Source organism: Nomascus leucogenys, chromosome 14 (assembly GCF_006542625.1).
Source record: "Nomascus leucogenys isolate Asia chromosome 14, Asia_NLE_v1, whole genome shotgun sequence".
NCBI lineage: Eukaryota > Metazoa > Chordata > Mammalia > Primates > Hylobatidae > Nomascus > Nomascus leucogenys.
The window spans coordinates 58,377,913-58,392,171 of NC_044394.1; the positions used below are offsets into that span (position 1 = coordinate 58,377,913).

General features: G+C 43.1%; 1 protein-coding gene across 4 annotated transcripts in view; it reads left to right on the forward strand.

Annotated features, from left to right (window-relative positions):
* The first annotated feature begins 4,121 nt into the window (after nucleotides 1-4,121).
* Nucleotides 4,122-14,259, forward strand: part of DGUOK (deoxyguanosine kinase) — a 31,953-nt gene continuing 21,815 nt past the window's right edge. Inside the window, exons 1-2 of one of the 4 annotated variants that reach the window (XM_030827716.1) lie at nucleotides 4,178-4,350; nucleotides 9,850-9,935. Coding sequence is in view for 1 of the 4 variants with exons in the window: in XM_003268677.2 (XP_003268725.1) it covers nucleotides 4,209-4,350 (142 nt within the window). In the remaining 3 variants the exon portion in view is untranslated. Of the gene's footprint in view, nucleotides 4,351-9,849; nucleotides 9,936-14,259 lie in introns of all 4 variants that reach the window. The other 3 variants (XM_030827717.1, XM_003268677.2, XM_030827715.1) reach the window with 3 other exon arrangements.

Consider the following 14,259-nt stretch of genomic DNA (forward strand, 5'->3'; position numbering starts at 1 on the left):
GCTAGCACCCAAATGGGATGAAAACTCCCTGTTTACTGCTTCCAAGAGGAACTGATCACCACCTCTTTGGGGTGTCTTCTTTGCTCATGAAGATCCCCTTAATTGTACTTCCTCATGCGCAAAAGTGGGGCCCCAACCCTCTTCCTTGGCCACAGCTGATTGAACCATGATTAGATACCTGAACACAGCTGAGCCAATCAGATTCTCCCTTCTGGGAATTTGGAATTGGGACCTAAATAAATAAATAAATAACATTTAACAAAACAAGCATAAATAAGTAAAGGGGGGTAGAAAGATTATTACTAATGAATTAAGATAACTGACAGGCAATTTAGGCAAAAGATATTTTAGTTTCTTACATTACACTCTACATCAAAAAAATTTTGAGTGTTTTTAGAGGCTGGGTACAGTGGCTCACACCTGTAATCCCAGCACTTTGGGAGGCCAAGGTGGGTGGATAACTTGAGGCCAGGAGTTCAAGAGCAGCCTGGCTAACATAGCAAAACCCTGTCTCTACTAAAAATACAAAAAATTAGTCGGGCATAGCACATGCCTGTAATACCAGCCACTTGGGAGGCTGAAGCATGAGAATCGCTTGAATCTAGGAGATGGAGGTTGCAGTGAGCCAAGATCGCCCCACTGCACTCCAGCCTGGGCAAGACTCTGTCTCAACAAAAGAAAAAGAGAAAAAAAAAGAAGCAAACCACGGAGAGAAAATATTCACAAAGGACTCATCCAGAATATTTGAAGAATAAGACAAGCAAAAGACAACCAATAGAAAAATGGACATAAGACTTCAACAGAGGATACTGAAATAACCAATAAACATATGAAAAGATGTTTGACTTCATTAATCAGCAGGAAAGGCCGGGCGCGGTGGCTCACGCTTGTAATCCCAGCACTTTGGGAGGCCGAGGCGGGCGGATCACGAGGTCAGGAGATTGAGACCACGGTGAAACCCCGTCTCTACTAAAAATACAAAAAAATTAGCCGGGTGTGGTGGCGGGCGCCTGTAGTCCCAGCTACTCGGAGAGGCTGAGGCAGGAGAATGGCGTGAACCCGGGAGGCAGAGCTTGCAGTGAGCCGAGATTGCGCCACTGCACTCCAGGCTGGGCGACAGAGCGAGACTCCGTCTCAAAAAAAAAAAAAAAAATCAGCAGGAAAATGCAAATTAAAACCACAATAAGTTATAATTACACACAGCAAAATGGATAAAATGAAAAAAGCTGACAATATCAACTGTTGGTAAGAATGTGGGAAAACCAGAACTCTCTCTCACTGATGATGGTGATGTCAACTAGAACGCTGTGGAACTATCTACTATTTGGTAATCTCTATCAAAGCAGAGCATATATATGTAACTTATCACACAGCAATTCCAGTCTTACTTATACACCCAAGAGAAATGCATACTTCTTTTTACCAAAAGACATGTACAAGAATATTTACCCCAATACTATTCATTATGGCTCAAATCTAGAAACTTCCGAGTACATTGTGGTATAGTGACATTGTGGAATACTATATAGCAACGAGAATGAGTGAACTACAACTAATAAATTCAACCTGGATGAATCTCACAGATATGTTAAATAAAACAAGTATTTACTATATAATTCCATTTATATAAAGAAAAGGCAAAACTAATCTCTACTGTCGAAGTCAGGCTAATGGTTATCTTTGAGGGATAGTAACTGGCAACCAATATGGGGGATTCTGGAGATGCGGATAATGCTGTTTCTTGATCTGAATCCAGGAACATGGAACTGTTCCGTTTGTGAAAACTTCATTGAACTGTACACTTACAACACATCATCTTTTCCTCACTACATACTATGCTTCACCCTAAATTTTTTTTTTTTTTTTTTTTTTGAGATAGAGTCTCGCTCTGTCGCCCAGGCTGGAGTGCAGTGGCGCGATCTCGGCTCACTGCAAGCTCCGCCTTCCCGGTTCACGCCATTCTTCTGCCTCAGCCTCCTGAGTAGCTGGGACTACAGGAGCTGCCACTATGCTCGGCTATTTTTTTTTTTTTTTTTTTAGTAGAGATGGGGTTTCACAGTGTTAGCCAGGATGGTCTTGATCTCCTGACCTCGTGATCCACCAGCGTCGGCCTCCCAAAGTGCTGGGATTACAGGCGTGACCACCGCCACTTCATCATAAAATTTTTAAAAACAATTTTTAGGAGCTCTGTTACTGGTGGAGGGTGCCCAGGTTCTTGGCATTTTGAACAAAGAATTGGACAAAGCGCACAAAGCAATGAAACAATGAAGCAACAAAAGCACAAATTTATTGTACACCAAAGAACACTCCTTGGGGTAGAAGGGGCCCAAGCAAGCAGCAATTATAGAATTTTCTGGGGTTTAAATACCTTCTAAAGGTTTCCCATTGGTTACCTGGTGTACACCCTATGTAAATGAAGTAGTGGCCAGCGATCAGTCTGATTGGTTGCAGGAGGGGACCAATCAGAGGCTGAAGTGAAGTTACGAAGTTATACCCCATGCAACTAAAGACTTGGCCTGCCACCAGCCTGACTGATTGCCCGAGGGGGCCAGTCAGAGGTACTTTCAGTTTTTCATCTGCCACCCAGAAAAGTGGGGGTTGCAAAGGGATTAGCTTCTGGTCCTTTTGTTACTTGAGTTAGAAAGTTGGGGTTTTCCTTTTGATTTAGTTCTAGGAAGTCAGCCTGAATCGGCCTTAGGTTCCCTGTCTCCAGACCCTATTTTCCTGCCTCGTTGCTTTCAGATTAATGCCTGCCTGCAGACAACTTTCTCATTTAACTTTCACAACACCCCTGAGGCAGCAAGATCCTGGCGAGGCAGAAAGCCTCTCAAGCTTTTTTGGATGAATATTTTCCAAGTCTGAGTTTACATAGGTAAAGAAATGTAAGCAGGTTTTTTTTTTTTTTTTTACAGAAGTGGCTGCTGGAGTGGAGATGGGAATGGGTAGGACTTTAGCCGCTCCAGTAGCCATTAACGCCCCACCCTGGTTATCCTTAAAAAATTCGATTAAAAAAATGTTCTTAATATATAAACATGACCTCAGCCATCCTACATGTACATCAACATAAGAAAAAGGTCCCGTGCTTTTTACGGGAACAGCTTCAAGACAGGTATCCCAGCCCCTGGCCCCTGGCCCCTCCCCAGCCCCCTTGCAATCAGATCCTTGTCTTCTAAAACCTGCCACACCTAAGAGTGCTGCCTGAAGGCCGGTTTGGCCTGTTGACTCCTGGTTTTGACGCTGGTGATTTAAGCGATTGGAACGGGAAGCACCATTTGACTCTGGTGATTTAAGCGATTGGAACGGGAGGCACCATTTGACAATATTCCGTAAATCATTACTTCTGAGGTTGTTATGATGACGGGGTGTGGCAGTCCGGCTTCACCTGTGGCAGCAGCTTAGGTCTCTGCCCTCCTGCAGAGCACACTTCACCCACAGCAGGACTCAGGTTTTATACACTGGCAAGTCTCTACTCGCCATTGCTTACGTCCAAGAACCCAACCTACCAGGTTTAAACGATTTCCAGTCACATACCTGAGCCACCACCACCTTATCCTGAAGGGATTTTTGGCTATAATGCAAATCGATTGACCAAACATTTATTTACTTATTCAAGACACCCACTAAGCAATGGGGTGTAACTTATTATCTAATTTGTTAATTTAGTCAATAATATGCCAGCATTGTGCAGGGAATTACAGGGAATAGGAAAAAGTTAAATTTGTGTAAATCATCAGATTGAGTCATTTTCCTACTTTAAAACTTCCATTTTCTTCCGATATTAAAATAAAAACCAGACAACAAGCACCTGGGGGGAAAAAAGCCCCTCTTAAAATTACAATTTTTATTTTTAATTTTATTTGTCTTCAGTTATACAATTTATTTTAAAGTTATACAAAAATGAAGTGGTTGGATTGTAGAATTACGTCTTTTAAAATGTTATTTGTCCAATGAACAAAAACCACTCGCACCGCAACTCCTGTTACCATCAAATTCTGCACCCTTGCAAAACTCTTCCTTCCCGCAACGCTTCTTTACAAACATCGCGATAGCGGAGCGGTCTCTTGGGCTCACCACGTCGCATGTTCAACCCCACCCACTTCCTGTCTGACGATCTCCTTACGTCAGCTGTGCGCTGGGGTGAGTGAGCAGCGGTACCTAGGGCGGAAGTGCTCTCGGCGGAAGTGATCGCTGTGCGAATCGTGGGTGGGATGGCCGCGGGCCGCCTCTTTCTAAGTCGGCTTCGAGCACCCTTCAGTTCCATGGCCAAGAGCCCACTCGAGGGCGTTCCCTCCTCCAGGGGCCTGCACGCGGGGCGCGGGCCCCGAAGGCTCTCCATCGAAGGCAACATTGGTAAGGGCCGGAAAGCGGCTGCCAAGCCTTGGCCTCCGCCACGCAGGCGACAGAGGCTGGGAAAGGAGCTGGGCCCGGAATGGCCTGCGTTTGATGCGGCCGGCCTCTCTTTCTGGGCTGCGAGGAGAGCCTTTCCCCTCGCAAAGTGCACTGTGTATCTTTGCCTCCTTGTTTTTAGGATATCGGGCCTCAGTACCCGCCCACAGGGACACATTTGTTGGGGCATAAAAGCCACGCAGTTAGTGGATAGGACAAGAATTATATTAGCTGTTTGTAATAGATCGAAATTGAAGCGACAGGCGGGTGCAGTTTATTTATTCTCCTAGATAGGGTTGCCATATTTAGCAAAAATTAAAAATAATATCCAGTTAAAATAGCATTTAAGATAACGAGTAATTTTTAATGTGTGTCCGATGCAATATTTGGGACATCCTTACACCAAAACAACAACGAAATCACTCATTGAAAGTTCAAATTTAACTGTGTCCTGTATTTTATCTGGCAACCCTATTCGAAGAGAGTTCCTAAACTTCAGCCGTTCAAATACCACATTCACAATTTTTGCCCTGTGTCTGTGCTAGTTGCATAATAACTTCTTAAGGCTTTTCTTAGAAGAACCTCACTTTTTAAGCTTAAAAACGTGTTAAATTAAAAATAATTTTGTTAAAAGAGTGAGATCCAGTATCTTGAATAAAAAGTAGTCAAAAAGCAAAATGAAGACAAAGCATTTCTATTTAATACTAATAAATTCTGACTTGATACTTTTACCTACCAAGTCACTGAGCCCAAAAGGGGCTTAGCAAGTGTTGAGTACTGAAGACATTGTAGCAGCAAACTGAGAATTTCTTTTTTTATTCATTCAACAAATCACCTTTTGAACAACTTCATATGCCAGCACTGTTCTTGGCCTGGAGAATACAGCTGTGAATAGAACAAATAAAATTTATCTCTGCTCTCATGGAACTCAAGTAGGGAGAGATGGACAATAAACAACATAAACTAAGCAAGGTGAACAATATGTTAGAGAGTAATGAGTATGGTGGAGAAAAATCAGGGATGAAGACTTGAGGGAAGTTTTTATTTTATTTTATTTGAGATGGAGTTTTGCTCTTGTTGCCCAGGCTGGAGTGCAATGACGCGATCTCGACTCACTGCAACCTCTGCCTCCCTGGTTCAAGCCATTCTTCTGCCTCAGCCTCCCGAGTAGCTGGGATTAGAGGCACCCGCCACCACACCCAGTTAATTTTTGTTTTATTAGTAGAGACAGGGTTTCACCATGTTGGTCAGGCTGGTCTCGAACTCCTGACCTCAGGTGATCCGCCTGCCTCAGCCTCCCAAAGTGTTGGGATTATAGGTGTGAGCCACCGCACCTGGCCAAAGTTGTCATTTTAAATAAAATAAGCAAAGCCTCACTGAGAAGGTGACATCTGAGCAAAAAACTGAAGAAGATGAGGGAGCAAATCATGTGGATACCTGGGAGAAGAATCTTCTAAGCAGAGTGAAGAGCAATTGGAAAGGCCTTGAGGTGGAAAGTGTGTTCGGGGAATAGGAGGGAAATCATTGTGACTGAAGTCGAGTGAGCAAGGACAGGAGGGAAATCAGGGCGGAAGCCCAAGGGGTGGCCAGATTTTATAGGCCTTATGGGTTTTTAATCTTACCGAGTTGGGTAGCCATTGGAAGGTTTGAGGAGTCAAGTGACAGTTTTACTTAGATTATAAAAAGATCACTGTGGCTGATAAGTTGAAAGTAGAGGGTGTTAAGTGGTATTGCAATAATTATAGTATTGTGAAAAGTGAAAGTGGTGAGACGTGATTGGATTCTAGTTATACGTTAACAAAAATTGAGTTACATTTTAAGTAAAATTTAACAGTGGAAGTGGTGAGAAATGATTGGGTTCTAGTTGTATTTTAAGGTAGGGCCAATTGGATTTGGTGACAGATTGAATGCAGAGTGTAAGGTAGAGGGGCCAGTGATGACTCCAATTATTTTGACTTGAGTACTTGAAAGATAGACTCCTGATTTTCTTTTCTTTATTTCCTCCTTTCCTTCTTCCTTCCCTCCCCATGCTTCCGCTCCTTTGGTGGGGTCTTGCCCTGTTGCCCAGGCTAGAATACAGTGATGCGATTGCATCTCACTGCAGCCTGCCTCCCAGGCTCAAACCATCCTCCCACCTTAGCCTCTTGAGTAGCTGGATCCACAGGTGTTTGCTACTATGCCTGGCTAATTTTTTATATTTTTTGTAGAGACGGGGTCTCACTATGTTTTCCAGGCTGGTCTTGAACTCCTGGGCTCAATTGATCCTCCTGCCTTGGCCTCCCAAAGTGCTGGGATTACAGAAGTGAGCCTTGGTTTTAAGCATGTTAGGTTTTTACATGGCTATTAATATCCAAGTAGAGGTATTGAATAGGTAATTGGATATGTATGTTCAGAATTAGGGTCTCCCTGGACTGGAGCTGTAAATGTAGGTGGTATTTAATGCCAGAGACTATGTGTTGATGGAAAGGACTGAGCCCTGGGCGTGCAAATATTATGAGACTGGGGAGATGGGAAGGAATAAGCAGAGACTGAGAAGGAATGCCCACTGAGATAGGAGAAAAAAACAGAATGATATCCTGGAAGCCAAGTGAAGAAGGTATTCAGTGGGAGGGAATGATCAGCTGTGTTATACTGTTTAAGTAAATGAAGGTCTTTGGTGAACTTGAAAAGAACAGTTTTAGGAGTGTTAGGAGTGAAAGCCTAATTGGTATAGGTTCAAGGAGAATGGGAGGTGAGGAGAGTGGGTTAAGATAACTGGAAGTTTTTAGAAAGGGAAGTCATGGGGTGGTAGCTGAAATTAGAAGAGGGTGTGAGTGTTTAACATTTTTAATTTTCTTTTCGTGAAAAGAATTAGAGCATGTTTTTAAGTTGACAGAAGTGGTCTAGTAGAAAGGAAAATTGGTAAATCGGGACAGAGGATAGAATTGCTGGAGTGATTTTTAAGCAAGAAAGAATGGAATCTATTGCTCAGTGGGAAATAATTTAGCCTTAGCTAGGAGCACAATTCATCCCTAGTAACAGGCGTGATGGCAAAATATATGAGCACCAACTTCAGTGGGTGTGGTGGGAACTTGGGAAGGTCTTTTGGTTGTGTCTGTTTTCAGAGTGAAATAGGAAGAAAGGTCATCAGCTAAGAGTGAATGTGGAGACAGAAGACATGAAATACTCTAGTGAATAAGCAAGAGAAATGTTGAATTACTGGGTACCATTTAGGACCCACTTGGAGTTAGCAGTCATGAATTTAAAATGAGACCAGTCACCATGGCTGTGTGTTTTTCTCCAGCCAAATCCGAAACATTGAAAGGAATGGGAAGAGAGAGTCCTGCTATTTGCTTAAATATGTTTTGTACTGTACTTTGAGAAACACACCCCTAAAGGAAGCTCTGTCCTCAAATCCCAGAGAGAGAACAGGGTATATCACAAAGTAAGTACTTTGGACAGGTCATCGGATAAAGTTTGAACTCCCTCTATTTTCCTGACCTTTGCTTCTTAACCTTGTCAAATTTTTCTGCTTCTTCCTTGCTTTCTCATGCAACAGAGGCTTACTGAGTGAGGACTAAGAGTCCACTCTTGTGCTGAGCACAGCAGTGAATGGGATACAGCTTCTGTCCTTCAAGGAGCTCACAACTAAGTAGGAGAAACAGACTCGACACAATTTTCTTTTTTTTTTTTTTTTTTTTTTTTTTTTTTTTTGAGACAGAGTCTTGCTCTGTCACCCAGGCTGGAGTGCAGTGGCGCAATCTTGGCTCACTTCGACCTCCGCCTTCCAGGTTCACGCCATTCTCCTGCCTCAGGCTCCCGAGTAGCTGGGACTACAGGCACCCACCACCATGCCCGGCTAATTTCTTGTATTTTTTAGTAGAGACAGGATTTCACCATGTTAGCCAGGATGGTCTTGATCTCCTGACCTCGTGATGCGCCAGCCTCGGCCTCCCAAAGTGGCGTGAGCCACTGCGCCTGGCTGACTCGACATAATTTTCATACTGTGTGGTGAGATCCGTGATTGGGCGTGGAAAGCCAGAATCTCTGGGGTAGGAATTCCCAAAAGGAAGAAGAGGAAAAAGTGTTTCAGGCATAGAAAGCAACATGTGCCAAGGTGGTGAAGCCTGAAGAAACACATGCAGTTTTTTGTTTTTGTTTTTGTTTTTGTTTTCGAGATGGAGTCTCATTCTGTCACCTAGGCTGGAGTGGAGTGGTGTGATCTCATCTCACTGCAATCTCCGCTTCCCAGGTTCAAGTGATTCTCCTGCCTCAGCCTCCCAAGTAGCTGAGACTACAGGCATGTGCCACCACGCCTGGCTAACACATGCAGTTTTAATGAAAGAGAAGTAGTTGGATGTGCCTGGAGTTGAAGGGACCTGTGAAAGGGTGGCAGAACAAGGGGTTGGAAGGGTGGGATTTGCCATATGTCGAAGAGCCTTGTGGACCATGCTAGTTTATCCTGTTGGCAGTGGGAGGCTGTTGAACACTTGAAGCCAGTGTGTGCCATGACCAGATTAATTTAAAAAAGGAAACTGTGTAGGATGAGAAAGAAAGCTCCATAAAACAGGCACTTTCTTTGTATATTTTGTTTGCTGCAGTACCCATAGTGCCTTGCATCCAGTTTGTTGGATGAATGAATAGATGAATTGGAACAGAGTTGAGTCTGTGCACTAGTTTTATGGCTATTGGAGTAATTGGAGGGAGGAAAGATGCAGGCCTGAACAGAAGAACTGGAGAGACAGAGAAGTGATGGTTTGAGAGAGATTTTGGAAGTGGGATTGACAGGATGTGGTGGCCACTTGGAGGCGAGGTATAAGGAGGAGTAGAGGAGGGTGACACTGAGGTTCATGAGGATGGGAATAAACGAAGAGGTGGTCTGGGGAGGTTAGAGTGATATGTTTTGTATGAGGTGCCTGTGAGACATAGAGAGAGGTGTTCTGAGACAGATTGGAATATGTGCCTGAAGTCAAGAGAGTCCGGAGATGGGTGCTGAGATTTCAGATGTGGAAGTTGTTGACTGGTGGGTAGAGGGTTAGTTGGTGAAGCCTTGGAAGTAAATGCAATTGCCCAAGAAAAGGGTGATGTGAAGTGAAATGGGAGGATCTAATCTGACTCTTTTTACTTTCATCTCCCACTACTCTTCATCACCCCACACACCCTGATGACTCTCCCTAGACAGAATTAGTCACTGCCTCCTCTGTGGGCTGACATAACATTTTGTACCCACAACTGCTGCAGCACTTGAGTTCTGCTGAGCTTGTTTGCACATTCACCACCTTCCTTGGGCTCTGACCACTCAGTGTGCTGTTCATCTTTGTATTGCTGACACCTAACCCCCACCTTGACCCAGTGTACTCAGTACTGACCAGATTCTTGAATCCTGTGCTATGATATCCATGTGGAAGTTAGGCATTGGTACCCACACAGGGAATATATTAAACTGCTTTTTAAATCAAGAGTGATCATCTTCTCTAATCACAGGTAACATCCTCAAGCAAATCAGAATGAGAGCACCCATTCAGGAAACCTGAACAGGGAAGGTGAACCCCTGTCCTGACCAAAATTAGGTATGTTTAGAGGGGCTTTTCTTGTATTCCTTCTGCTCTAAGTCCTGTTATTCTGATCTTGAAGGTGCAGACAGCAGCGTGTAAGGAAAATTGATCAGTGAAGTAGCAACTAATGGCATCTAGCATGACTTACGAAGCCATATGTGTGATTGAAAATCAAAAGCTTGGTACCTAGAACCCCTGAAAATCTGAAAAATCAAACACCTAGCCTGTCTTTTAAGACTGTTCATTCCTACAGTGTATTATCATCTTCTTGTGATTATCTTACGATTACAAGCCTAAATTGATGAAAAGATTGCTGTATGAAATCTCACTGTCAGTGAGTCATCTCAGCATTTTTACCTTATTTTTAAAGACCCAACCAGAAAAGAGGAAACTCTTTTGCACTTTTCAATCAAGAAACTTAAACATAAAGCAGTAGAGGGCTTCCCTAATAACATGTTTCCGCCAGCATTCAAAATTAGTGACTTCACATCACTAATACGTGTCTTACTTATTTTAAGTATAAATGATTGGGCAAAGAATCCTTGGGAAAAAATAGCCTATTTATTTCAAATACTGTATAGTGGATTCTCTATGCCTGTGACTCACCTCCTTCCCTCCATCACTGTTCTTATACTCAGGATGCAAAGGTTCAGTCTCTGTCTTCAAAAGTGAGCTCCCAGTCTAGCTGGAGGGAGTGATGAGTGAACAAATAATTACAGTGTAATCCTTTGGTAAACCAGAGCAGGCAGTAATTAACTCTGCCTAGAGATGAAGTGGAGCTGGAGACAGTTCAAGGAGGCTTCACAAGAGAAGGTGGCAGGGGAAAGCTGAATCACCTGGTAGGCAAGGCCGGGAGGAGGGGATGTCAGATCAGTGAGGGTCTTTTGTGCTGAACAGATGAGTTTGGATCATAGGAAGGTGTGAGAAAGCTTTTTGCCTTTTTTTCTTCATAAACTGTTTTTCATGAAAAAAGGCATCAAAGTAAAATGTATGAAGTTTTTTTTAAGCCTGCTGACTGATTTTTATTAACTTTGCCTAGAATGCTTTTAAGCTTGGAGCCTGTGTGATCCTGGGTACTCAGTCTTGGGGTTGGAATGTAACTTGAGGGCAAGCTCTCAGCCTAGATCATTTCAGTTATAGTACTTACCTCTTAGTAGCTGCTCCATAAACATTTGTTGATTGAATGAATGAGTGAATGAATGCAGCATCAAATACACTATCTGAAATAAAGACTTCAATTTTTTTTGGAAGAACTTTTTAAAAAAGACATTAGACAGTTTATATGTTCTGACTTGGTTGGATTTTGGTAAAAGATTTCAGAATTGGATTTTTTTTCTCATGTTTTTCATCTTGTTCAGGAGTTGAAAATGCCTAGAGGTGATAAATATAGGCTCCTATGAAATACAACTGTATTAGACGTAAAATAATGGGATCTGTTATTTTGGGTATTACATCATATGCTGTCTTGCTACTAGATTTTAGCATTACGTAGCTACGGTAGGCATTGTCAGTTTATAGAAAATTTTGTGGGAACTAAAAACCATGCCTTAGGAAAAGATGAGTGGTAACAACAGAACTCTCTGTTCCAGCTTGTGGAATGAGAATAGTGGAGCTAATGAAAATCAACATGTTGAAGTAATATACTCTTAAAGTACCTTCCACCTTTTTTTAAAGTTGTGGCAATATAACAACAGAGAACACTGGTGGCCAGGGTCCTAAGGGAAGGTTTGATGCTGCTTCTAAGTTCCGGTACCTTCCAAAATTCATAATACCAAGAGTATGTTGAAAGACAGGCTGGGCGATGTGGCTGACGCCTGTCATCCCAGCACTTTGGGAGGCTGAGGCGGGCAGATCACCTGAGGTCAGGAGTTCAAGACCAGCCTGGCCAACATGTTGAAACCCTGTCTCTACTAAAAATACAAAAATTAGTCAGGTGTGGTGGCACGTGCCTGTAGTCCCAGTTACTCGGGAGGCTGAGAGGCTGGAGAATCATTTGAACCCAGGAGTTGGAGGTTGCAGTGAGCCGAGATCACCCCACTGCACTCCAGCCTGGGCAACAGAGCAAGACTCTGTCTCAAAAAAAAAAAAAAAAAAAAAAAAAGGAAAGATAACATCAGTGGCTCACGCCTGTAATCCCAACACTTTGGGAGGCCAAGAGAGGCGGATCGCTTGAACTCAGGAGTTTGAGACCAACCTGGGCAACATGGTGAAACCCTGTATCTGTCAAAAATACAAAAATTAGACGGGCGTGGTGGCACACACCTGTAGTCCCAGCTACTCAAGAGGCTGAGGCAGGAGAATCGCTTGAACACAGGAAACAGAGGTTGCAGTGAGCCGAGATTGTGCCACTGCACTCCAGCCTGGGCAACAGCTACACTCCGTCTCAAAAATAAATAAATAAACAAACAATATATTGGACAGGTCAAACATACTGGACAGCTACTCAGGAGGCTGAGGTGAGAAGATCACCTGAGCCCAGGAGGCAGAGATTGCTGTGAGCCAAGATTGCACCACTGCACTCCAGCCTGGGTGACAGAGAGAGACCCCCATCTCAAAAGGAAAGATAGCAGCTAAGCTGGGATCTAACTAAATTGCGGTAAGTCTGAGATAGTGATATCCTAAGAGATTGGCTGAAGAAGTATGGCTTTCTGTAGACAGGGGTGTTCTGGTCACTAGGAGGAGGCCTCTGAAGCAGTGGAGAGCCAAACACCACCACTCTTAGGAACCCCCTGTGAACACCTTGAAACATTTGTCAAAACAAACAACACCCCAGCAAGAAGGAAAAAAAAAATCTATGATGATCAGGTATCACAGCACTGAGAAAGTTATACTGTGTCTGGCCTTAATAAAAACATATAACTTTGAATTATTTTTTAAAGTAATTATTCCACATCTGTAGGTGGTACCTGGCACAGCTCAGTTCCAGTGGAATTAGTTTAAGAAATACTGCCCTGTAGTGAATTACCCAGGCTCTCCAAGCCCCAGAAACATGGGTGGCACAGCTCTCAGGACCTTTCACCACCATTTACTGTCATTGTATGCTGAAGCTGCCTTGTGATTACTAAACTGGCTTTCCAGAAGCCTTGGAATGGGGCATGGGTTACAGAGTACCCTGGGTATTAGATGTTATTGTTCCAGTCATTGGAACTGTATATTTCCTGTTAGATCTAATTTGTTGGCATTCTAGAATTAATATGTTTAAATTGCATGAGTCAATTTCTTGGAGTCCTGACTGCTCTTAGATGAACTAATAGTGTCTGACCTCAGAGCCCTTCCTTTCCATCTGCAACAGTTTTTTAAGGTAATTGTTTTTAACTTTTAAGAAATATAAGTAATTCTAACAATTATTCAATCCCAGCCATCTAACAAGCCAGCTACATTTATCTTTTCATATTAGTTAAAATATCTTTTTAGCTATTAAATAGCAGGGACCATATTTTAGACTTGTTAACCTACAATCTAAATATTGACCATCTGGGCCAAATATTTTAAGCGAGGGCTTACTCAGGGCAGACAGTTATCTGGTAATATACATATTCAACCACTTCACACCTGACCAGTGTGGTAGGAATTCAGAGCTAGAGAAGTCCTGAAGAAGTGGCACCTTAGGCTTGCTGGAGGAAAGGATTTAGACACAGGCCTGGAAGAGCAGGGGAGGGCATTTATTCATTGGAGTGTGGGAAGAGCAGGGATCGAACAGATGTGAAGAAGCACACACAAGTTAGGTGGAGGTGGGGACTGAGAGATGAGCGTGACTACAAATCCATAGATTCATGCTGTTTGTTCTTATCCTGCCTATTCAGAGAGGAGTTGGGGTGGCATGTAGTAAATGTCATCTATTAAATGTGTGGGTTCTTGTGCTGAGACATCAGCACCCCAATCAGTAACTCTAAGTGGAAGGATGCCCCCCTTCTTTCTCTTGAGAAAGATTACTTCTGATAGAGGAGACTGAGGTCCAGATACAGTCTTAAGATTTATTTTTTATTTTTCACAAATGTAGGTTTCAGAGGGAACTGAAATTAGTAATGTATTGTGTATTTTATTCATTCGGCCAGGTCATTAAGTTGTAATTCATTTTCTGCCCTGGAGGAGCCCCATCCTCTAGCTGGAGAAACACAATGACAATTGCAGTGATGGATACCAGAATACCAACCAAGCAGAAAGGCAGACTAGCTAATCCAGCTTAAAGGTGTCAGGATCTGGAAAGACTTCACAGTGTGGAGGTTCATCTAAACAGAACCTGGAGGATTGAGTAAGAGTTGGTCAGGTGTGGAGAGGAGGCGCTTCAGGAAATGGGACAGCATATGCAAAGTCATATTTACAAGAGAACATGGCATGA